This window comes from Protopterus annectens, chromosome 9.part0 (genome assembly GCF_019279795.1).
Source record: "Protopterus annectens isolate FY-2018-M chromosome 9.part0, PAN1.0, whole genome shotgun sequence".
NCBI lineage: Eukaryota > Metazoa > Chordata > Ceratodontiformes > Protopteridae > Protopterus > Protopterus annectens.
Window position 1 is genome coordinate 1,927,574,798 of NC_056743.1, and position 26,796 is coordinate 1,927,601,593.

A 26,796-nucleotide genomic window follows, 5' to 3' on the forward strand; every position below is an offset into this window, starting at 1 on the left:
AAGCTGCTACATGGAGCTCCGTGCATACTTTTGCCAAGCATTACAATTTACCCTTATACTCCAGATCCAGAGCAGGTTTTGCTACAGCAGTCCTGCAGGGTCTCTTAACTACACCATCATTTTCTTAGTACCTCCACCCCCAGATTGGCTATGGTATTCTACCCATATGTTATGACTGCAGATGCATCCTTGAAGGACATAGTACAGTTTTGTACCTACCATAAATGTAGATGTCCGATAGGTATGCATCTGCAGTCAGGTTTACCCTCCCTCCTTCCCCTCTGTGGTATTCCTAGGGTGCTTACCTCTTCATTAGCTAGCTGGGGGAATCTGTTATGGTGTATTTGTTTGTATATAGATATATATATATATGTACATATTTTTGCATTATGTTTGGAATTTTTTGGCATTTTATCCAAATTTAGCCTTCATAGAGGGCACCTGGCATCTGGGGCAAGAAAAACTGAGGAAGATTGCGTCGGCTGATGCTTTTATACCCCAGACGCTCTGACGTCGGGGAAAGTGCGACATCAGCCGAGGCCAGACCCAGACTTTGGAATCCGGCCGACCGAAGGGCTGCCTGAGGCAGGACAACCCCATATGTTATGACTGCAGATGCATACCTATCGGACATCTACATTTATGGTAGGTACAAAACTGTACTTTCTCATTTGTGTGACTTGCTGAATGCTGGGTTGGTATATTCTGTTAAAGCCCGCCTCTCAGCTGTTTTTGCTTGTCTACCTTTTTTCCTCCTTAAGCCTCTAGGTTCGAGGTCAAGCAGTTTCTTAAAGGCATCCTTCTTAATAGACCTCCCAGGAAGCCTGTTCCTCCTTCCTGGGATCTTAATTTTGTTTCGAAGAAATTGACTCGGACTCCTTTTGAGCCTGCAGTTTTCAGCTTCCTTACAGCATTGTTCTTGGAAGACTGTTGTTTTGTTAGCCATTACTTCTGCCCAGATGGGTGCCTGAGTTTCAAGCCCATTTTACATAAGGAAGGAGGTTCTCTTCGTACCAGTCCTCCTTTTATACTTAGGGTGGTGAATCAGTTGTCTCTTAATCAGTATTAAATTACCCGCTTTTTTCCCTTCTTTGCAGTTTACTAGTGAGAAGATATAGCACACTTTGGATGTGCATAGCCAACTCAGATTTTACTTGTTCAAAACTAACACTTTTCGAAAATATAATAAGCTTTTTGTTTCTTTTCATCCTAGATCTGTAAGTTTGGCAGTTTCCAAGCAGACTATTTCCTCTTGTAGTTCTAAAGACATTTCTTTTTGTTATTCTTATCATGATGTTCTTTGTGTTTCACTGTTGCAGTCATTACATTTGGGTAATCTGCTGGCAGGTTGCCTTCAGTCGGCCTTAATTCCAAAGTCTTGGGTCCTGCGTTAGTTGCTGTCTCCTCTTCCATGACGTCAGGTCGTCAGGGGTGTAAAACATGCAGCCGACGCCATTTTCTTTAGTCTTTCTTGCCGCGCGGTGCCCAAAGCAGAAGCATTTCGCAAGTGCCGGTCGGCCGACTACTGAAATATTTGAGTTTCAGTTTCAGAACCCATGTCTTCACTAAAGCTAAGTACCCCGTTGGGGAAACTTTTTTTCTTGCTTTTTACCGATGTCAGAAAAAGTTAATTGTATTACTTGTGGGAAGCAAATACCTCAGAAGGTTTTCCATCTGTACTGTATTCCTTGCCTAGGCCCTGATCACAGTGTGCCTGGCTGTCGGTTTTGTGCTAGAGTTAACCAACGCACTATTAAGCGGCTGTATATTTTTGCATCAAAGTATTTTGGAAACAGATTTAACTACCCAGAAATGTCATCAGATAGCAATCCGACTACCGGAGTACATAAAAAAACGCAAAGAAAAGGACAGAGAAAGACGGTCGAGATCCAAAACCAACGAAGCTTCTCCTAAGCCAGTTGCCAGTACTCAGTGAGGTGCTTTTGCAGCCTCTGATACCCGCTACCTTCAAGTTGCAGGCCTCTACCAACACCCATGTGGAGTCCGGCATGCCGAAAGATACTCAAGGTATTGGGCCAACGAATGCATCTCCCTCGGATGGGTCCGGAGCCGCTGAGCAGGCACCGGCTTCTGCGGGTGTATTCAGACCTCAACATTTGTATATCAAACCAACAACAGCTGCAAAACCCAAGAAAAAAGCAACGTCTAAAACTAAAAAAATGACGCATGAGCCATGTGCACAGGCCTTTATGCCTAAAAAACAGATTATCAAAATGGCTGAAGACCTTATTACTTTGATCAGGGGTACCCATCCCCCTCCTGATTAGAGGCCTAGGCAAGACACTGATTATGAATCTTCTGATCAGGTTTCTATTTCTTCTGATTCCTCTTCTGATCAGGAATTATCTATACCTCCCAATGAGGATTCTGATGCTGAGGAGTCTATTCCATCTGCATCTCCTACTGAGGATTATTCATTTAGAGAAACCTTGCATACTTTGAGGAAGCATTTTCACTGGGAGAGTCAAGACTTCTCAGAATCGAAAAAGAGGCTCATGGATTTCCTTCTTCTCCCTCAGCACAGGCCTTTAGACATTGTGGATTATGTGTTTTCAGAGTCAAGCTTGACCCCTCACTCCTTACATCCGGCTCCAAGTAAGCCTGACATATTACAGGGTCCCTGACTCGCATACATTTTTATTTAGAAACCCTGCTGCTGATCCTGAAATTATTTCACAGGGTCCAAAGGGAGTTAAGGCCTCAACAGCAAAAAATCCTACCCCACCAGACAGAGATTCAAGGGCAATGGACAGATGGGGGGAAAAAAAGGTTTATACATCTGCAGCCTTGGCAATCAGGGCCTTAAACTGTCAATTTCATATGCTTAAGTACCAACAACATGTTATGGGATTGCTGAAACAGAAAATGATGTTGATTTCAGAATGTGCAGAAAATAAATAAATGCAGGAATTATTGCATGCAGCTGAACAAGTTGGAAAGCATACTTTGCAATGTGGTTTTGATTCCTTAGAGGCTTCCTGCAGGATCTGTGATTAGGAGGCATGCCTGGTTAAAGGAACAAAATTTGCCTGATCATGTTAAGGCTAAATTGCTAGATGCACCTTTACAGCATGATTCTCTGTTTGGTATTAAGGCAGAAGAGGTTTTAAAGAAAATGGAAGACAAAGCTAAGTCTATGCAAACTGTTAAAAGACTTTTTACAAGTGCAGCCACCAAGATTCAGTAGACACTGGCCTACAAAAAATTGGTCATTTCCTGTGTCAGACAGAGCTCAAAGGGGCAAATCTAGATGCCCTAAGGGTTCCAGATACCAGGCGCAAGATTCATACAGGTCAAAGCAGTGGGGCACTTCCACCTCCAAATCTGCAGGAGATAAAGTGCAAACCTACAGAAAGCAATCTCAATGACTTCCCTGTGCCTACACCAAGCACTTATCTTTTGGCAACACCCATAGGGGGAAAGTTAGCACTTTTTGCTCAAAATTGGCAATTAATAACCCAGGACAAGTGGGTACTAAACATTGTATCACAGAGATACAGATTCCATTTCCACACACACTGCCAATGGCAAATGGTTGGCCAGATCTGCCAAAAAATCAATGGGCAGAGGCACAAAAACAGGTTACATCCCTCATGGATATGGGGGCCATTCAGACAGTACCAGAACAGGAAAAAGGGCAAGGTTTTTACTCAGGACTGTTCTTGGTACCCAGAAAGGACGAGGCCTGGCGGCCAATACTGGATTTATCGATTTTGAACACATACCTGGACATTCCAAAATTCAGAATGCTGACTTTGCAGCAGCTTCTGTCCATGCTGGGCAAAAATGCTTGGCTGGTGACTTTAGACCTAAAAGAGGCATACCTGCATGTCCCAATAAGACAATCGTGCAGACGATACCTCAGATTCAAGGCTGGCTTAATGCATTACCAATTCTCTGCACTGCCCTTTGGCTTATCTACTGCACCTAGGGTCTTTAAAAAGTGCCTGGCACCAGTAATTGTATTTTGCAGACAAAGAAGTATACAAATATATCCTTACTTGAACGACTGTCTCATTCAAGCAGAGAACAAGGACACTCTTCTTCGACACCTGGCGTTTGTGAAAAGGCTTCTAACATGCCTAGGGTACACAATAAACGAAAATAAATCACAACATGTACTCTCTCAAAAGATAACATTCCTAGGTGCAAGCTTGAATACAACTGCCCAGGTGGCTTACCTCACGCCAGACAAGCAAAGGCAACTGACTACTTACTTCAAACTGATGGCAACAAAAACCCAGTCTTCTGCAAGACAAATTCTGCAGGCTCTGGGCTTCATGGCATCCTGCATCCTACTGATTCCATATGCAAGACTGCATATGAGGAAACTTCAATGGTACCTAAAAAGTTTATGGAGTCAACATTCTCACAGTCTGGAAACAATGATTCCACTAATTCCCTGCCTGCAACAGGAGTTTCTATGGTGGGCAAAGGCATGTCACCAAAACAATGGACGGCCATTCACTCTACCCTCTGACAGCCAAACCATAACAGACACATCAGATTATGCCCGGGGGGCCCACATGGCAGGAAGACGCATTCAGGGCATATGGTCACCAAAACAAATGCATCTACATATCGACCAGAAAGAGATGCTAGCTCTTCAAAATGCCCTAACAGCCTTCAAGGACTTACTTCATCCAGGACAACTACTGATAAAGATGGACAACACCACAGTCATGTGGTACATAAACAAGCAAGGGGGCACAAACTCATACCCCATTTGAAAATTAGCCATGGCACTGTGGGACACAGCTTTGACCTACCAGATACATCTTCAAGCTCAATTCCTGCCAGGAAAACAAAACACTCTGGCGGACGACTTAAGCAGAAACCTTCTGGATCCTCATGAGTGGAAACTAAATCTACAAGTCTTCAGCATGATAACAGGGAAATGGGGGAGCCCAGATATAGATCTATTTGCCTCTCCTCAAAATTACCAATTGAAAAGATTCTGCACAAGGACTTATCACAGACAAGCATGGAAAGTGGATGCCCTATCCTTCAGTTGGAAAAACCTATCAGTTTACGCCTTTCCTCCTCTGCCTCTTCTCCCCAAGGTCCTCCTAAAAGTCAGACAAGAGAAACTAAAGATGATACTAATTGCCCCGGACTGGCACCCAATCCTAAGGAACTTGTCTCAATACCCAGCTTGGACCTTGCCTCAAAGACCACAACTACTGTCCCAGCAAAATAATCAGATCCTGCACAATCAACTACAGACTGTAAACCTGGCAGCGTGGCTGATCATGTAGTCTTACAAACAACACCTCTCAGTAAAGCTGTGATGGATGTCATTTTAGAAACCAGAAGGCCTAGTACTAGAAAATCTTATGCTGAGAAATGAAAGAGATTCTGTGCTTGGAATCAAGCACAAGGAACTGATATAGCAGAACCAAATATTCCTCAGATATTGCAATATTTAACTGAGATGCTTGACAAAGGCCTATCTTTCTCATCAGTTAAGATCCATGCCTCTGCCATTTCGGCTCATTACAATACAGAGCCACCAATCTTTTCTCATCCTTTGCTAAAGCAGCATCTTAGAGGAGCCAAAAATTTAAGGCCTCCTAGAAGATCACCATTGCCTGCATGGGACCTCAATTATGTGTTGGAAAAGCTCACCCTGCCTCCATTTGAACCAGCTGCTACTGCTGATATAAAGTTCTTATCATGGAAAACAGCTCTGCTACTAGCAATTACTTCAGCAAGAAGAGTTTCAGAGCTACAGGCCTTCATGGCTGTAGAGCCTTTTATCATATTTTACCCAGACAGGGTATCTCTGATGACAAATCCTACTTGTATGCCTAAGGTGGTTTCCAGTGTGACTCTTAACCAAACAATTCATCTGCCAACCTTTTATCCAAATCCACAGAACAAGAGGGAGAGAATTCTGCATTCCTTGGATGTACACTTACAGCTAAGATTCTACTTAAGCAGGACTAAAGCTCTAAGAAAAACTGAGCAATTACTAGTGACATATGCTGCAGGATCAGAAGGCAAGGCTATTTCAAAGCAGACAATTTCAAAGTGGATAAGCCACTGCATCCGTTTCTGCTACCTACACCATGGTAAACCTGTGCCAAAGGGCATAAGGTCTCATTCCACCAGAGCTGCAGCTACTTCAGCAGCCTTTCTAAGGGGAGTACCAACCAAAGACATTCTTAGAGGCTGCTACCTGGAGTTCTGTTCACACCTTTACAAAGCATTACCATTTGCCTCTCTACTCTAAATCCAGGGCATGCTTTGCCACTGCAGTTCTGCAGGGTGTTTAGCTCCAGCCTCCCAGCCATAGATTTGGGATTCTACCCAAATGTAATGACTGCAACAGTGAAACAAGAAGAACATAGTACAGTTGTGTACACTTACCATAAATGTAGATGTTCGAGTGTATTCTCTGTTGCAGTCCAGGTTACCCACCCGCCATCCCCCTTTCATTCTGGAGTTTATCTTTCCTTCTCTATCTTCTACAACCTATGTGGTGTATTTGCTTGTAGATGAAGGTAAAGTTTATATTGATGCATGTGTGTGTGTGTGTGTGTGTGTGTGTGTGTGTGTGTGTGTGTGTGTGTGTGTGTGTATGTATATATATATATTTTTTGCTACATTTTTTGGGGTCCCCTGACATCAGGGGCAAGAAAAACTAAAAAAAAATGGCGTTGGCTGCATGTTTTATACCCCTGATGACCTGACGTCATGGAAGAGGAGACAACAACCAACGCAGGACCCAAAACCTTGGAATTCAGGCCGACTGAGGGCAACCTGCCAGCAGATTACCCAAATGTAATGACTGCAACAGTGAATACACTTGAACATCTAGATTTATGGTAAGTGTACACAACTGTACTTTGAGCCTTCCTTCTGTGGTCAAGGCTCACACTACTAGGACTGTGGCCTCTTCTGGTGCTTTTTTTCAAGGGTTTGAATACTAATTCTTTCCTTAAGGCAGTTACCTGGTTTTCAGTGCATACCTTTACTGAGCACTACAAGTTGGATGTCATGTCCAAGGCTAGAGCTGGTTTTGCTAGGGCTATTATTCATGGGTTCCTAGAAGGTTCTGCTGGCTCTTCCTCCTCCTTCCTGTCTTCTTCCTAATCTTTTGCACTCTCCATCATGTTAAGAATACTGTGACAGTGAAATGGAAGGACATAGTACAGTTGTGTAAAGTCTTACCATAACAGTAGAAGTTCTTCTGTTCACTATTGTAGTATTCACTCCCTCCTCTCCTGTTTTTTTTTTCTCTCTGGATATGTATGCTACCCACTGGTATCTTAGGGCTGGCGTTCCTCCTGTGGTTCTCAGTTCTGAGGATGATACATCCACGCATCACCTTTATGCCCTACGCCTTACGTAGGGAGCATACATGCAATGTACGGAGTATCGTTAACCTAAAGCCTTTGGTATACTGGCCAGATGTCAGGCTGCCCTTGGCAAAGAATCCTTCATTTTAAGAATACTGCAACAGTGAAGAGAAGGACGTCTTCTATTATGGTAAATTTTACACAGCTGTACTTTCCTGGGCTGGAGATTGGATGCCAAGAAGGTGCAAAGCCTTCAGCTTACTTCACTCCATGTCTTCCCTCGACACATGCTAAGCCAGGGAGCTTCTAAGAACCCTGGATTTCATGGCCGCAACCATCCCAGTGCTCTCTCACTCTCTCTCTAGCCAAGTTGTATATGAGAAAAATTGAATAGTACCTGAAAACAGTATGGTTCCAACCTAGACATAAAGATCATCCTCATACCGTGTCTCAAAAAGTAGATCTCATGGTGGGTGGCCCAGGTGAAATTCAATCTGGGCTTTCCCTTCAAACACAAAGTCCAGCACAAGAGATGTACACAGATGCCTTGGATGAGGCCTGGGGGTCTGGACAGGTATCCGCAGAGTCCAAGGCAGGTGGCAGCTCAAACTCAAGAAGAGAAGCACATAGACTTGAAAGAGATGAGGGCTCTCATTCAAGCACTTCAGGTTTTCTCACACATCTGGAAACCAGGCCCAAGTATTCACAGACCACTACCACTGACATGTGGTACATAAGTAAGCAAGGAGAGGCCATATCATGCCAATTATGCAGACTAGCACAGAGTGCTTGGGACTTGGCTGTCTTGAGGAACATGTCCCAACATGCTGTGTACATCCCATCACAGGACAGCATTCTAGCAGACTCACTAAGCAGGTCCATCGAGGATCCTCACTAATGAATCCTAAACAGACAGGACTTCCTGGACATTCTGCATAAGAAAACAACAAGCAACTCCGCCCTCATTTGCACTGGGGCTCCTTGCCCCTAAGATTGGAGAACAGATTCATTCTCCATTCAGTGGACGGGGAATTTTTTTTTTTTTGTTTACATCTTCCCACCAATCCCATTGATTCCAAATGTTTTACTAAAGGTTCAGAAAGAAAAAAAATTACTCTTCCTTGTGACTCACGTTTTGCCAAGACAACATTAGTTCCCCCTTCTTTCACCTAGCCAGGGTCAGTTATCACAAAGTATCACACAAGATCCATCTCGTTACTCAACAGAAGGGATTCTCTGCTTCCTCTGCACCTGTCATCCCTACAGCTAAGCCTGTGGATGATTGGGTTCTGATTCCTTTCAGATGCCAGTTTTCAGAACACTTACTTTGGGTTCTTCAGGAGGCAAGGAGACCCACCACTCAAAAATCCTACATAGACAAATGGAGATTTTTCTTGTGGTGCATTAACAGTCAGGATCCAATGAAATGCGAGGTTACTCTTATCCTTAAGTACTTGGATAAACTGATGATTACAGGTTTGTTTGGCATACTTCTCCGTGAAAGCCCACCTGTTAGCTAGTTCTTCTTTTCTTCCCCTCAGTCCACCTGTTATGTTCAGGCCTGAGGTTAAACAATTTCTAAAAGGAGTACTGCATTTAAGACCCCTAAGGAAGACCATGCTCCCTCCTTGGGACCTCAGCTTCATACTGGAAAAGCTCACTCTGCTACCATTTGAACCTCCCACTTCAGCAAATCTCAAGTTTCACACCTGGTTAACTATCTTGTTAATGGCCCTCAGCCCTACTAGGAAAGCCTCAGAACTGCAGGCACTCACGGCCATTCCACTCTTTCTTATTTTTCACAAGGACATTGTTTATGTAGAATGTCTAAGGGAAATGGTCACAGTAAGAGATTTCCTTGCTCATCTGTATCCTACAGATGAGAGCAGCCCTTCCTAAGGGTGCAGACTTTACAGTGTTCTCATTCTTACGGTGTGATTGCAGTCTACTCAGCCAACACTGCAGTAGCATGGTATATCAGCAAGCAATATAGAACTGACTTCTACCATCTCTGTCAAGAGATGATGGGATTATAGGAATGGATCATGTTCATGCAATGAATATTCCTGGACAGGCCAACTCTAGCAGACAAGCTCTGTCAGTACTTTCTGATGCCTTATGAATGGTCCTTTAGATAGTGGAGAATTGCATTTTTTACTTGTTGGGAAAAAACCCTGCTCTGACCTCTTTGTGCTTCCAAAGAACTCCAAAAGCAATTTCTGTTATTCCCTAATCCCCCACCCCCACCCAACAAGGGGAGAAGATATACTGTGACTGTCTTGGCTCATCAGTGGTCTCCAGGTTTTGTTTTTCCCCTATTTCACTCGTAATGAAATTCCTACAGAAAAGAAAGATATACAAGGCCAAGGTCATCCTTGTAACCCCATTATGGCAGAGATAAGTTTGGTTCTCTCTGCTCTTACCTGATGTAACATTACAAGTGTCTTTTGTCTCATCCATTTGGAAAGTCCTTAACCAAACCTGCAGTGTCTCAGATTGTTTTTTCCAGTTCCTCTAATGGCAAGACATTGTTTCCCTTGAATGTCATCCAGCTCTTCTACCATTTCAGAAATTCCCATAAAAAGACATACAGGAATAAGTGGATTGAGTTTTCTCCCTGGGCAATGGTGCAAAGGTTAGACCCATATACAACTCCGGTCTAACATTGTTAGTATTTTCAGCTGATACATTCAGGGTCCACTTAGCAGCCCTTTATAATGTCCATCAGAGTATGAAATATTTCGCCTTAGCTTCTTTAAAAGTATGCAAGTAATTTTGGAGGTGACCTTCTTGCTCTGGCCTTCCTTCAGGGGACCTGTCCCTTCATGGGATTTGAACTTCATGCTGGAGAAAATGACTTCACCTTTACTTAAACAAGCTGCTGCAGTGGCTCTTGCCTCATCATGGAAAGCTATTTGTAGTGCCAGTAACTTAAGCTACAATTTTTGAAATTCATACTTTGTTTTCTCAATGCCCATACATTGTATTTCACAAGGAGGTTTCTTTATACTCAAATTCAGACTTTATGCCTAAGATGGCAATTAATCTGTGTCCCCATTTTCATTCCTCATTTTCCTAATAGATAAGAATATTACCTTTATTGTCCAGAGGTTCAAGAATGGGTGATCTGTTTCCTTCTCCTTAAACAAATTGGACTGGAAAGTTTCAAATATAACCCTGTCCAGATGGCTGTTGGACTTTGTTATAGTTTTACTGTAGACTACAAGGAAAATAAAGCACATTTTTTTAGTTATAGCTATACCCCAGAATGTCGTCAGGAATTCATCATCATTTGATATTTATGCAGATGCAGTGTAGGCTTCAGTGTATATTTTTGCAAGATGCTGTAAGTTGGGAGTGGTCTCAAGGTCCATGTATGTATACTTTTCTGTATTCTGTCTAGATACCACCTAGCAAGTTGTAGCCTTGACTCTGTCCTGAAATTAAAAGTAGACGAACTGGATTGTTTAAGATATCAGAGTTATGTACTGCGGGATTTACGTCCATCCACCTCAGCAGCCCCGTCTCCTGATTTACATCCATCCACTTCATCGGCCCCCGCTTCACACCCATCCACTTCAGCAGCCCCACCTCCTGATTTACGTCATTCAACTTCAGCCCCACCTCCTGATTTACATCATTCAACTTCAGCCCCACCTCCTGATTTACATCATTCAACTTCAGCCCCGCCTCCTGATTTACATCATTCTACTTCAGCAGCCCCACCTCCTGATTTACATCCATCCACTTCAGCAGCCCCGCCTCCTGATTTACATCCATCCACTTCAGCAGCCCCGCCTCCTGATTTACATCCATCCACTTCAGCAGCCCAGCCTCCTGATTTACATCCATCTACTTCAGCAGCCCCGCCTCCTGATATACATCTATCCACTTCAACAGCCCCACCTCCCTTCCCCTCTTCTGTTTATAGTATTCTTGCCTGTGGAGTGACCAAGAGGATGGTCCTGTGGTGTTTCCGTATCAGCAGGTCTTGACAATAGTTAAGGTGAACTTGATCTGGAGAAAAGGGGGAAGTGTGCATGGTTTGAGCTGTGAGAGGGGTTTTGGAGCCCAGGAGAGTGTTAAAAGTGTCAAGTGACTTCTGCTCATGGCTAAGCAGTCCTGAGGTTGAAGTGGACAGATGTAGATCATGAAAACCTGATGTTATGTTAAGTACATATTTTTCTTTTCATCCTGATTGATATTTTTATTAAATTTAAATGTTACATTTATTTTGGAGAAAGGTTGTGTTTATAAAAGTTGCAGTTTGAAAAAACAAAATGTGTTCTGGTATATTGACCTCTGATATTTCACTGATGTTTTTATATTGGATGAAAACAGTCACTGGTCAGAGTATCTCTAATTCTTTTTTCTCTTGACCCTTGGCCTCTTTAGCAGAAGACACATCTGTGCAATTAGTGACTTTGTTACTTCTTAACGAAGAGAGAATTATTGGAGAAAACAACTTAATCATTATTTTTTGTCTTCTAGTTTACTGTCAAAATTTTGCTCAGAACTTTAAGGAGAGTGAAATGAATGCTATTGCTGCAGACATGTGCACTAACGCCCGACGTGTTGTCCGCAAGAGCTGGATCCCGAAGTTGAAGCTGCTGATGGCCGAAGGTGATGCTTATCCTTCTTTCATTAATGATGCTGGAAAGATGGAATCGGACATGCTGGGTGCTGAGCAAGGGTTCGAGACTGCCAGTCATGATGGTGATGCAGGGACCTCCAGTGAAGGCTTGCAGTAAAACCGACAGCTCTCTGTAGAGAGAGCAGGCGCATCTAATCTTGCAAGAGATCACAAGTTCTTGTGTTTCACCCTTCAGCTCAGTCCAACAGACATGTAAATGCAGTCCCTTTTTAAAACCTTTGCTTTTAATGTACAGTGCAAGTCTCCAGAAGTGGGGGGAATATCCATTTGTAGAGGGACAGTGTAATTCTCTCTTGCGACACTGAACCATGCCTTCGGATCCAGGTAATATTTATCAAACTAAAACCATCCTAAGGTTGGTTTAATCATCTGGAACCCCATGCCTGAGGGAGGCCAAGGGTAGCTTTAAATTTTGACAAATGAGGGACAAATCAAGAGTGTTATATAGCTGGCCTTTGTGCCTCTAGGAGGCCACGGACGTTGAATTTAACCAAGTTAAATAGAGTTTTTATTTAAAAAAAAAAACAAAAAAAGGCTGGTAAACACACCCACATTCGTCAGTTAATTTTGAATGTCATGCTTAAAGAAATGCAATCAGCTTGGAATGGCATCGCATATTAAGTCCAGAAACTATGTAGGACTTAACGTAAACTTGTGGTAGGTGTGTACCCTGCCTCGGTGCTGTAATGGCATATTGCTGGTACGGTTTTTATCAGGCTATTTGTTTGTTGCAGTTTGACTTTTTTATGGATTTTAACTTGACTAGCCAATGGCTAGAGATTCTGTTTTTTTTTAACAGGTGAGTCTGTAGGTTTCTCGCCTTTTAATTAATTCCAGTTGTACTGCTGTAGTTTTATTAGAGCTCCCACCCTGTATGATTTAGAGGTTTAAAACTTCTGTTAGTGCACTGATGAGTTCGCAGTAAATCTTATTGTAATGTCACCACTAGGGTGAAAGATTTTTTTTTTTTTCATTAAGAACAACCTTTGCATTCTATAGAATAAAAGCCCATGTATGTGAAGGTACAGGGACTGCAGCATCAGTAAGTGGAAAGTGTTTTCCAGCAGTTTGTTACACGCTCTCACTGAACAGTTCTCTGGATACTTATAGGTTTCATTAGCTCAGCTGAGAATGTTGCTTTCAGGGAGTACAGGTTAAGCTACAGCTCTACAGTTGCATATATTTTGGAGAGGTCATTTCTGAAAGGAGGAGCAAGTTAGCAACTAGCCAGTACCCAAGATGGGACAGAGCATGGTAGCTTACATCCAACTGTAGCACTCAGCAGAAGGGTAGAGTGGCTATAACTCCACTGTGGCACGGAGCAGGGTGGCTGAGCAGCCAGACCCTGACCATGGCACTGAGCAGGACTTCAGAGTGGGCAAAACCCAACTTTGGAACTGAGCAGGGTAGCTAGCACACACTTGTGGCACTGGACAGAACTACAGATTGACTAGAATCTAACTGTAGGACTGAGCAGGATAGAGTAGATTAGGACAAAGTAGCTAGCACTTGACTTTAGCTGTTAGCAAGACTGCAAAGTGTCTGGTACTAACTACGACACTGAATGGGAATGCAGAGTGAGTAGAAGCAGACTGTGGAGCTGTGCAGGGTAGGTAGCACCCTAGGCTTGGCAGTGAGTAGCACTGCTGAGTTGAGTGGCTAGGACACCCAGCTGTATAGTGACTAGAACCTGACTCTGGAGAACTGAGCAGGGAAACAGAGAAGGCAGCAGCAAGCTCTGTAACAGTGTGTTATGTAGGGTACAACCCATCAGATAAGCATGGAAAATGTTGCTTTACACTTTGTGTTTAAAAGGAAATTGGGCAGTGCATTAAATGCATTTTTTAGTGAGAGAAAATTCCATTTTATTGTCCATTTCACATTGGGGTTTCAGAAGTAGGGGAATGGTGACATTAGGATGCTATGGTATATGACCACTGAGATGTGGCCTACAGTATCAGTTCTGCATGCCAGCAGTAATAGTACCTTTGCTCACCGTTGCTAATATAAGACTGTCTTACTCTTTCCACATGAATACTTGTGGTACCTACACACTGCTGATACACTTACATACCGGAAATTGAAGTAGCACATTGTGCAAATACAATGTTGCTACCATAGTAGCACTTTTGTACTGCTGCTGTGTACCAGCCTGATGTGGCAGAAAAATTCCAGGCATCTTGTCAAGCATAGATCACCATTAGGGAACGTGCTGTACAGTGCAGCATATTGCATTAGATCTGTGTACATGCGAGTGTTTTATTACGGTGCAAGTCTACCAAGAATGTGTACAGTGGTGCAGAGTACGTAGAGGAATGTGGTGGTTTGGATCATGTGTGCATCAGTTACTGTAGCATTTCTTGGAGCTGTGCCACAGCTCTCTAATGCTACAGTTTCATGCTTGCAGCATTTTTTTATGAAGCCTGTTTAAACCAGAAATTATTTTAGTATAAATTGTCCTTTTTGAAGGAAGGCATTCTGTTGTATCATGCCTTTTAATAGACAGCACTGTGTATTTTTTTGGATACATGAGTGCCATTAAGAATGACTGATATTTGGCGGTGTACCAAATGTAGCACATCTGACTGGCTCTGTGGTGACATGAGGCCACTATGCAGGAATGCTGTAGCTTGGGTTTAAATTATTCTAGTAGTTGGTGGACATTTTCTGTGATTATGGGATTATATTCTTTCTCAAGAATGAAAACAGTGAAACTGTTCATATTATGCTAGAAAAAAAGTAATTCAAGAGACTGAAATGCTTAAGAATATGACACTTGTAAATGGGTGTCACCGTGTAAATGGTACTGCTTACTTGTCTGTTTTATGCACTAGTTGTAGGGCCAAGAGTGGACATGAAAGCTTCATGGAATGCACAAAACTGTAACAAACTATGTGAACCCAATGTAAAACATGTAATTTTAAAGCAGTACGATTTACTTGCTTACATTTTACATTTTTCTTCAGTTATGTTTTTGTCTGGATACTGGCAGTGGAGAGTTTATGACCAGAGTTCACTGTAGCACAGACCTATAAAACTAGTATCAGTCGTACTCCTCCTTAGACATTAACTTGTGTGATCATGTGTGTGTAGGTTGCATCATTAGTGGTGTGCTGACAATTTAATGTTCACACAGAGGAAGATCTGCAATGATGAGTAATTTAGGAACAGAATAATTTAGCTAGTACTTTTCCTGTGAGTGGGTGTGTCTGTTTTAGTACTACATGTACAGCATTAGAAAGTGGTCATGTACTGTTGGCAGATGACGAGTTATAACTCAGAAGATCATAGTCCAGATTAAAAAAAATATTGAACGTATTCAACACTGTCCCAATGTCAAGTCATGTTCTGTACTCGGCTACAGATCATGTCGCATCCACATTGTATATGACGGAATGCTTGTTGCAGTTTTTAGAAAGTTGGTTGACTTTTTTTCGGAGGGATTCTGTTGTGATGGAGGTCCTCCTTGCCATGATGGCACAACAAGCCTAGAGTTAATATAGTAAGGGAACAGAGTGCACTCCGTTTGTTGCGTGTGTGTGTGTGTGTGCGTGTGTGTGTGTGTGTGTGTGTGTGTGTGTGTGTGTGTGTGTGTGTGTGTGTGCGCGCGCGCATGTGTGTGTGTGCCTTTATAAAGTAAAAAAGTTCATAACTATGGTTAATGGAGCATTTTTTTCAACATGGACAACATTTGCACAGCTTGCTTTTGCCAAGTCACTGCAGATCTTACATATGCATTGTTGTCAGTAAGGAATAAAACTTTTGAACCAGTCCTTCTCTATAAACTATAATCTGTGAACACTGAAAACTAAAATATATGGTATAAAAATGTCTTTCGGGAGCAGCTTTAGTAGTCTTTCTGTGTTAAACTACAGACTGCAAACACCGAAATCTTTCAGCAGCAAAAAAAACATTTCCTTCCCTTCCCTGTGTTTTTTACCATCACATTCTTTAGAGCCATCAACTCTGAAAGGGGAGAGAGAGAAAAATATTGCGGGGCTCGGCACACTAAAGCAGTGTATTTAAAAATATTTTCTTCCTAAAATAACAAGGTAAATTTCTACACCATTTTAAATCTAGATGTCAGTCTTCCAGTTTTTGTAGTGTCAGCGGGTGGGATGAAACTCTAATTTCTTTTTAAGTTGTTTACTGATTCTTTGTCCTGGACCGCAGGATATGACAAATCTTCTCATACTGAAGTAAGTAGTATTTGCTGCTCTGCTAATTTGTAGGTGCACTCTGTTCTGTGAAACTAAACACGTTCAGTGTAGTTATTGTCCTTCAGTGAACAGTCATCATTGACACACATGATTAGGAGCAAGTGTCCACAGAAACTACCTGAGCATAACTCTGAAAACAGGTCACAAGAAACTTTGCATAATCAGTTATTTTTTCTCTAGTTTTTTTCGTGGTAGGTGTCTCACACAACTGTGCAGATCCTGTTTACTCTCAGAAGATAGTCAACAGCTTTCCCTGTGTTTTATATATATATATATATATATATATATATATATATATATATATATATATATATATATACACATATACATTTTTTTAAAGGCACTTTCTCTTGAAAGGGTCACTTGTATTACAAGTGTCAAACATTACATCTGGTTTTGCTTTGCTTGGGCAGTCCAGAAAAATTAACATGTCTTTATACACACTTGAGGAACTTTGTGTTGGTGTGGGAAGCCTCATTGCTTGCTCTTTTGAGGTGTGTAGGGAAAGATGAAAAATTTTAACAGCTTTTCTGTTGGCATATATGTGGAATCAGCACAAAACTTGGGTACCATGCCATCAAATGCAAAAAGAATTATGCTGTTGTAGAAAAACATTATTTTGTGTGGGAGATGAAACATTGCAACGTTTTGATCCCGAGTGTAATCCTTAATATGGGAAATAGACATCTTATTCAGCTTGTCATCTCATCTTATACCAGTAGAAGACAGCTGGCCGCAGCCGTTACTTTCCCATCAGCACAGTATGTTGTGCTTGACACTATTGTACCACCAGTAAAGTGAAGCATATGCAGTCCTTACTTGTATGTTTGGTATCGATTATGTCAGTGCCCTTCATGTTTTTCAGTCTTGGGAGGTAGAATGTAGGTGTGACAATGTACTTTAGTAATTGTATGCTTATACCCAATTTGACAAACACTCAGAAGTGGTTTTAATGACTGAGGAGCTTATAGTGGAGATGCTAGGAAGTTCTGAATGTCGACTTCCATGAAATTGTTATTAGACGGTCATTTAGCACAGTGCCTGGAGTCTGTCTTCGGGTATGTACCCACGGCATGGAAACTTACTTTTCTCCCATGTGTTTAGCTTTTTCTTAGACACTGTTGTTTTCCAGTTGCTTTTGTTTTGTATCTTGAAAAGAGCCAGCCTTCAGTTCAGTTACTTCCTCATCTGATGCTGGATCTGTCTGTTTTGCCACCAGTGGGTTCATAACAAAGATTTTCACCCCTTGATGAATCTGTTAATCTTAGAGTTGTGGCATATTTCACCTGTTCAGCATACTTTGTCCCGTACAATTTTTTTTTGGCATTTACCTTTTGCCTTTCCTGTCTGACCAAGGATTTTTGCTTTGTAGGAGATGACACTTTGTGCATATATATGACAGTCTGTCCTGACTTCATGTGAAGGTGTTCACAGTGATCCTGAGCATACAGGTACTGCACACCTGCACATTAAGTTGGCTTTACTTAACTCTTTGTCTTTTATTTGGCCTTTGATTACAGAGTCATATCTGCCATGTCAGTGGCACTGCCTTCTAGTCAAACATCTGTCACTGTCTCGTGGATTTACTTTAATTTCGAGTGGTATGCATGTACACACATACCTTCTTGCCTTGCAGAGAAAACCATGATGTCTTGCCAATTGACAACTCTAGAATCCTTCCATTCTGTTTCATATACTTCTCCGCATTCTTATTACACCAATCCCCCATTGATGTGTCTTTCATTTGTAGGCTGTAACTGCTCATTCTAAAGCTCTGTGAATCTGTGAATCTCATCTAGGCATTTTGCCTCTGTTTATGCTTTGTGCGCAGAATGTAATGTAGAGATACACTGTATTACCCAAACACGGGAGTTAGCTTCAGCTGTAGTTGGTTTATCAGTTAGCAGTGATAGTAGATTTGATTTAATTTATATCCCAGCTTGTGCAAGTAGTATCTTTGTACACTATGGATGGAGTTTTTTGCCGTAAGGTCGATGACTGGAGCAGATTCCCCATTGCATTTACACTTTGATTTTACCTTTAAGAAAATGTTTGTTTTGTGTTGTGTGGTAAAAGTCTGTTAACCTGATAACTGTAAGCTTTTCTTAGTTTTAGTGTCCTGTTATCTTTTTTTTTTCTCTAGGAAGTCATAAAGAATTGAAACAAACTTAATTTCATTTGTTTGCTGTTTTAGATACTGCTGAAAAAGATTAGCTATTGTAATGTTAGTGTTAACTACTAAATAGACTTACATTAAAAGATCTTAAGTTAATCAAAGCTTAACTAAGCCGAGTTGTGACCATTAGAAATAGCCAAGCAGAACATTTACTGTAGCAAAACCATGCTTGTTCAGATCATCATACCTCAAGTTTTAATTGTTGATTTCTCCCTTGTTGTCATTGTACAGTGTTTGGCAACATCCCATAAACATAGTAACCATGAGGGAATAAACTTGTTTAAAGTTTCAGGTGGTTTCCTTATGGTCTGAGTAGTGCCTGCACTTATGTGACAGAGTCTTGCATGTGGTTCTAAGTTGTGCAAGTCCATGCTGGCACTTCCAATACATATTTTATCCAGTAATAGTTCCACAGCTGGCTCCTGCTTCCTCTATTTTAAACACGTTTCAGCACTTTTTCCATTCTTCTCTAAAACAGATGCACCTTTAGGATCTCTACTGCCTGAGCCAACACCAAGCATTTGTCATATGTAGTCAGAGGCACATTCAAATTGCCCATTAAGTTTAATCATTACCTCTTGCCCCTCTACTTCTGTCACGTCTTCTTGGACTTTTAGAATTGCGCTTTTAACTTCACTGCTTCACTTCTCTTTTATCGTGAATGTTAATGCAATAATGTCCTGAAGTTAAGTCTAAGTTGTTACTTAAGCCTGATTGGGTGTTTAAGAATGCCTGTGCTTATAATTTTAAATTTGAGTTTTTATTTTTTGTTTTTCTCAAATAACACTTGAGGGCAGTCTGCTATTTTCATTCTAGGGACATCTATTTCCTCACATTTCTGTTGTGATTCATTTTTCATGATTAGTACTGTTCTGGTTGTTTTTGTAGACATTTTTAAGTAACTGGAAAATGTGGAACTTCCGTTTCAGTCTGGCATTTTCTGACCATTTTTTAATGCCTCAAAATTATATTGTCCTTATGGATATTAATGTTGTGGTGTAGCCATTTTTTCTTCACATGGTATGAGCATGTATTGTGACTGAAAGCAGACCCAGGGAATTGAGTAGTAAAAGATTCTGTGTCTATGAGAGACTGATCTGAAAACAGCTTGCTATTACCTTATACATCAGGGCTGTGTGTTTATTTTTTTCCTTTGTCAGCTATTAAATTCATTTATTCAGATCACTGGGACAGTCTTGCTCAGTGCAGACAAGTGCACCAGTGACATTGCTGTTGTGGGGTGGAGAAGGCAGCCGGCCCAGGTGCAAGATGTCAGGGGATGAGGTTGTCAGTACTGGCATTCAGAAGTTAATGCTGACACAGCATATTCAGTCAGGGCTGAAGCATATCAGCTCTCCGTATTTAAAGTTTACAGATGAGAAAGGACCTTTTTTTGGTCCTCAAGAATGACTTTTTTTCTGTTAACGTATAGACTGGCAGATGCACAAATCTAACTTTGAGATGCTATGGCAGCAGGATTCAACTCTAAGGACTTTTTCATATGCTCACCATCTCTTTTTTTCCTTGCCTTGTTATTTTAGGACCACCCCATTGACTCCTGATATTTGTGTGGCCTTCTCCTGAAGGTATGTTCTTTTCCCACCTCTTCATTAGAAACAAAATTTGTAACTGTTCTTGACATAATGTATTTTTTTTTTTTTTTTTTTTTTTTTTTTTTTTAACAGTCATTCATTTTCATTGCTGCTCACTCATTAGTTACAGTAAGCAAAATCCCAGTGCTGGCTGCCATTGGCCTTTAGGTGCTAATGAAAGAAATCCCCCGAGTTTAATTTTATCTCAGTGGGTTCAGAGAGATGAACTGGACAGACAAATTTAAAGAAGTCTAAACAGGTGTAAGAGCCCTGGCAGTGAGGCAACCAGATATGCAGTAAAAGAAGTAAATGAAGGCAGTCTGCTGTTTTCAGGCTGTGTAAAGCTGTCTCCTTTGGTCCATGCAGTTCTTGACAGACAGAAGCCCTTAACTTTATCTTTGACTTATGAGAAGTAAAGTCCAAAGAGGAGTGCCCCAAAGATTGAAACCTGAGGGTTACACTGTTACTGATGGGTGTTTTGGAAGAGGGAATACCTCCCACCCTAACTTCCTGAGTTCTGTTTGTGAGCCACTTTTCTATGTAGTGAGTTACATATGGATTGACATTTTGTTGGGGGAGTTTAGCAAAGATACAGAAGTGTGGGTGTAGCTTAGTGAGTACCAGGGAATATCTGGTGGAATTGCTTCGGTTTCAGATTTAGCATTTTTATCTAACCAGTTTGTTTGTAGACTGCACAGCCCTTTGAATCTTGAGTATTTTTCTAAATTGTTTTATGGTTCACGTAGTGCATTTTGTCTTTATCTCACTAGTGTAACTGTTTTTATATGCATACGGTGCATGTCCTTACACTGTCAGTGACATCAGACAACAAGGGCTCGGCATCATAAATCTTATCAGAAAGGCTCGTCATCAGTAAGCTACTACACTGTTTTAGTATTGGAGAACCTGCTTGATGGGTGATTGTTTAGTTTCCAGTCATGATTCAGTACCCTTTTCTCAGAACCTCCTGCACTCAAAGACAGCATATCTAGTCTAGCACATACACCATTACTTCATGCATCAGTTGCATAAATGCTTTTGTAGCCCCTGAGCTCACCAGATGTTCATCATTAGATCATTGTTGCAGTAATGCTAACAGATTGGACATATCCTGCAAGAATCTTGTACATAGGGCCAGTATACCAAAGCTTAGATGCTTCCTCATATGCCGTTCATCCATCCTTAGACCTAGACACCAGGAGTGTGATATCCCTTCTCTGGGCCAGTAATCATGAAGCCTGAATCCTCACCACTGACACTGGTGAGGGAGGTTCACTTAGAGCAAAGATAGATACAGTATCTCCAGATGCAGCTTTGTACATCAAGCACAGTTTCTCTTAAGAGCACACATGGAACACACTCAATCTGTGGTCTGGGTGTCCTTCTCTCTCCAGGCCCCACAGTAAGACTCCCACTGGCACAGCTATAGAGTTGAGTCCTCAGTCAAGTGTCCAAGCCAGATCCTCCAGCACCCTCTCTGTGAAACCAGTCCACTGTGTTCCTGCTCCATGTAGCTGACACATACACTCTTTGTAATTTGATTTGCGCATGAGCACACACACACACACACACACACACACACACACACACACACACGAAAGGCTGGCACAGATTTACTCGCTCTGCTACCCTTTGCCCAGACTATAAGGTAGTTACTGCCACCAGATACTCCAAAGCCAGCTACTCTAAGGCTCTTACAAGGCTACCCAATTATTCTGAGTGAAGTTACTATTAATACAAATGGTAGTGTTTGACCAGTGCTGTAAGACTTTCAGGAGTGGCTGCAGTGTGACCAAATAAATATAAGTACTCTCAAAGATTAAAATGTTCCGTAAAGGACCAGTCACAATGGAAGGTTTAAATATATTTAATAAGAAGTAAAAAAAAAAAAAAAAAAAATGAAAATACTATCTATTTACAATAAACGCCAGTGTTTCAATCACAAGAAATATTAAAATAACACAAATGAATAGATTCACACAGATACAGGCAACAGCACATAACTAATCTCGCTATATTTTTTTCTGACTGATCTAAATAATTACTATTCCCTGGTTACTTATTAAAGCAAAGCAAGATGAAATAGGTGAGTGGTGGTCTTGCCAGACTACTCCGAGTCTTCTTTCTCGTCTAGTTTTAAAACATCATTTTATACCTGAGACTTCTGTCTTATCTAGTATTAAAACATCAAAACATCATTTTAGTCCTGGATTATAGAATGACATCACAGACATCTGGTCGTCTGACTTCTGGTTCCCATACCACCCCTTTACCAGCAATTGAACCAGAGTCTAGCACATATGTGTCACTGCTACTACTACTACTACTACACACACACACACACACACACACACACACACACACACACACACACACACACCCTTTGCTAAAATCTGTTGCAGCTTCTGGAAGTCATAAAACAATTTCAAACTTCCACCCTTCCAGAGTAGCAATTACTTCACTGCTAAAGATATTACAGAAAGCTTCCTTGTACAGATTTTGTCTATGGCTGCATTGAGACCTGTGAAATAAAATCTTTATGGCTTACACCAAGTAATTTAATTTCAAACTATTTTTCAAAGTTAGCTGGACTGAGATTAACCTGTTCTCTTCCAGTATCCTCTGTTACAATGAATTCATTTTAATAGTTACCAAGCAGTCTGACATACAGTTATACTTCTTTTTCTGTCCAGCAGGACCCACTGTTGATGCATTTTTTTAACACAAGCAACTTTGCAAATACATTTTCAACACAAATCGGTTTGATATACAAATGACATATAATTCTTTACAAAACTCCAGCTAGCTATGCTGTTATATGTTGCACATCCACTGCCCTGCTTCTCCTGGCATAGCTGGCAGTACAAGCCTTCCTTCCTCAGACTTGAATCTTGAGTATTTTTATAAACTGTTTTATGAATCATGTAGCGCATTTTGTCTTTATCTCACTGGTGTAACTGTGTCTATATGCATACTTTGCACGTGCATACACCGTCAGTGACCTCAGACAAGGGTTTGGCATCATAAATCTTATCAGAAAGGCTCTTCAGCAGTAAAGCTATTACCCTGTTATAGTGTTGGAGAACCTCCTTGATGTGTGATTTGGTTGGTTTTCAGTCATGATTTCGTACCCTTTTCTTAGAACCTCCTGCACTCAAAGGTAGGACGTCTGATGTAGCTCACACACCATTATGTCATGCATGAGCTGCATAAATGCTTGTAGCCCCCTGAACTCGTCAGATGTTCATCATTATATCACTTTCCAATAATACTAACAGATGGGACATATCCTGCAAAGGATCTCGTACAAAGGGCCAGTATACCAAAGCTTAGATGCTTCTTCCTTATGTGTCATTCGTCCAACCTTAGACCTAGACAGCAGGAGTATGTGCTGGTACTTAAGGGCTGTAGGAGTATGAAACTTTTCAGAACCCAGTCTGGGAAGCAAGACTCCATCTCAAGCTCAGTCTGTCAAATGCACGAAAGGATGCATTTGCCTTTGTGAGGGAAAGCTTAAGTACCCCATTGGGAACTCTTCCTCCTTTTACTTTTCTGACTCTCATACTTTTAGTCTCATCTAAGAGAGGCAGTTGCCTGTGTGTTAGTCATATTCCATATCGGGTTAGATATGTCCAGTTTGTTTTCTGCCTAGGACCCAATTATAATACTGAAGACTGCTCTATTTGTCATGCTTTTATCTCAAAGACCCTCGGATGCCATCGGTCTACTTTAAAAATCTGAATAGAGCCCTTAAGCTTTTCCTTTTCATGCAGTCAGAAGTTCCTGCCTCTCAGATATGCCCTCATAGCAAAAAAAAAAAAAAAAGAAATCCAAAGAGCAGAAAGAGGGCATCGCCTTATCCACTTTTTTCCAGCCTGGAGTCTGACATCTCGGACTGTTAAGCCTACAGACCATCTGACCTCTGAGTCTATTCCCACTCTCGTGACCCCATTGGAGGTTTTCATGGAAAGCCTTTCTGCCTCATCCCATCCAACCACTCAGGCAGCCATTAAAGCCTTGAAAGGGGAACCAAGCTTGTGACTTCAGAGGGACTGGATGATGTTCCTCATATTAAACAAAGACGTTCCTGTACATTTATGGAGGTACATCCAGGGTCAAAGCCTTCATATACAGTTTCTTTAAACACCCCAAAAAACGAAAAACAAAAGACAAAAACACCTTTCATCTTCTGGTACTTCCAGAGTCTCATGACGGTAATAGCAGGACTTTGTTCAGGTGCTTTTTAAAGTCCTTATTTTTTTGAATCCCCAACATTTTTTTGCCTCTATACCCTCAGAAGAGGGATACTTGATCAGAGAAAGGTTCTGTCCCTCTAGATTATTCCTCTTGTATACTCCCCACTGGTTATAAGCCTGAACCTGAGAATGCCCCATCCTCGGAATCTCCCCAAGAACACACTTTTTTGGATGTCATCCAAAAGGTGATGGAACATTTTAACTGGGGGGGGTAAACAACTAGGTATGTTAAAAGAGATGCTACAGCCTATTACATATGGAAATTCCCAAGCCTCTTGCTGTCCTTCCTGTATTAGAAGCATTGGAAAGCATTTTTCTTTCTGCTTATGTTGCTCCAGAGTCTAAAACACCTGTAACAGAAAAGCTCAGTGGGTAGTACAACACTGTCTGATAGCCACAAATACCTTTACAAAAAGCATCCATCTGCCATTGCATTTATTTCTACAGACTCAAGCAAGCCATATAAACATTTTCTATCTGCTAATGCTTTGCCTAATCAAGACATTAAGGCAGTGAGCAGATATGGAAAGAAAGTTTTATCTTTCAGTCACCTTATCTTTCCATGCCATTAACTATCATCAAACTCATAATCAGGTACCGGGTATCCATTTTTGGCAACCTGTCCAAATTATTCATAATCTGACAGTGGCTCTAGGTCTGCACTTCAAAATATGACTTCTCCTGTCTCTCAGGGTACACTTCACTCCATTAAGTGTGCTTATGATGTGCCAGAGACTCTTAATCGCTTCCTTGATTATGTCAAAACCACCCTTTCAGATGCTCCTTTGGATAGACTTTGTTCCCTTATCTACTGAGTTTTTCAAAAAATTGGAGGAAGGGGGTAATGTTTATCGCATGGGTTCGAGCAACTTTTTCTGTCCCTTGTTCCTAAATGTCAAAGAAATTACCCTTCTAAACCATGTCTTTTCAACAATGAAAGACTACTTTTGCAGGAAGACCAGCTAAAATCTGATTTTAAAGGAGCCATCCAGCTTCTGACTAGCTCCTTCCTTTCATCTTGATCTGTCTCGCCCCAAACTTCCTATAGGCCATTTCTGTCACATTTCCCTTCTGAAAAACAATTGCAACAGATTCTTGAATTTTGCAAGTCATTCAGAATAAGTACACACTGCAGTGGAATTCTCTTCTTGCTCAACATACAGTCTCACAAGTACCTCCAAACCAGACACATCTGGTTTCTCCTACCATTCAGACCACTTAGACCAGGGCATAATAGAACCTGTTGCATCCCATCAAAAAGGAAGGTGCTTCTACTCCAGGTTTTTTCTGGTTCTAAGAAAAGAAGGTATATGCAGACCAGTTATAGAGCTCTGTACCATGAACACATTTTTGTAAATTCCAAAATCTTTTCCCTCTGATTTTCCAAAAGCCTCTTTGATAGAGGTTATCTTGGTTAGATTTGGTTATCTTGGATCACAGGGATGGTTATCATTATATTCCCCGTCCATCCATCCATATCACATGAAATTGAGAGTCTGTGCTGTGGGAGTACACTTTTACTGCTTTGACTTTTAGGTTTTTATACTGCTTTAGGAGTTTTCACAAAATATGTATCCAGTGTCATAGCATTTTGCAAACTCCCAAGTTATCCACAATTCTCCTTATTTGGATGACTTCCTGATTCATGCCACCAATGTACTGAAAATTATTTCAGATGTTTAGTTGTCATCCTCTTTAGACATGTAGGATTCACTCTGAACTTTAAGTCTAATTTTGTTCCCTCTTATTCATTGGTGTTACTAGGTTGCCATCTCAGTACATCTCTAGTGATGGACTTAATTCCTTCTGACAAGATTTGGTACTTAGCAAATTATTTTGTGTCTGTGACAAACCTTTATTTAACAAGAGATTTTAAGAGCCCCTGTGATACATGGCATCCACAATTCAAATTATTCTATTTGGCAGACTGCAATTGAAAATTCATTGGTGCCCAAAATCTGAATGGGCACAACACAGTTATCTTCTGTCTTTTGCAATTCCTGTCTTTCCCTTTGAGAAGAAAGAACTGTTTTAGGTGGGTCACTCAGATAAGGATAAACTTTGGAGTTCCTTTTCTTATTTTCCCTCCTGTGCAAAAAGTCTGTACAGATACATCAGACCAGGCTTGGGGAGCTTGTTCAAATGATGTCAGAGGTAGAGGCATTTTGGTTAAGAAGGACAGAAAAGAGCATATAAACATAAAAGAAGTGAAAGCGTTGAGTTGTGCTGTCCAGTCTCTCTATCATCTTTGGTCTCCAAGAACACTTCAGGTTGCAATACAATACATCTCTCATGTAGTACATCAGTAGCGGGGCACAAAGTTTTACCACTTCCGAAGATTAGCAGTGATTGCATGGAACATTGCTATTCATCACAATCAACATTACATCAGAACATAACAGCCTGGCAGACTGTGGGGTAGACCTTCACAAATGGATGTTGAACAGAGAGGTCTTTCTTCAGATCACTCATCAGTGTGTACCCCACGAGTAGATAATTTTGCCTCTACTCTTAACCATCAGCTCAGAAAATTTTGCTACTAGGCTGCTTGCAAGGAAGCCTGAAGAGTGGAT

At 41.2% G+C, this 26,796-nt stretch overlaps 1 protein-coding gene across 2 annotated transcripts in view; it reads left to right on the plus strand.

Annotated features, from left to right (window-relative positions):
* The window catches only part of NACC1 (nucleus accumbens associated 1), a 652,977-nt gene that overhangs the window by 593,958 nt on the left and 32,223 nt on the right, over window positions 1-26,796 (plus strand). For both annotated transcript variants that reach the window (XM_044084734.1, XM_044084735.1), the window contains exon 6: window positions 11,817-12,303. In XM_044084734.1, coding sequence (XP_043940669.1) covers window positions 11,817-12,076 — 260 coding nt within the window. In that variant the 3' untranslated portion in view covers window positions 12,077-12,303. The remainder of the gene's footprint in view (window positions 1-11,816; window positions 12,304-26,796) is intronic.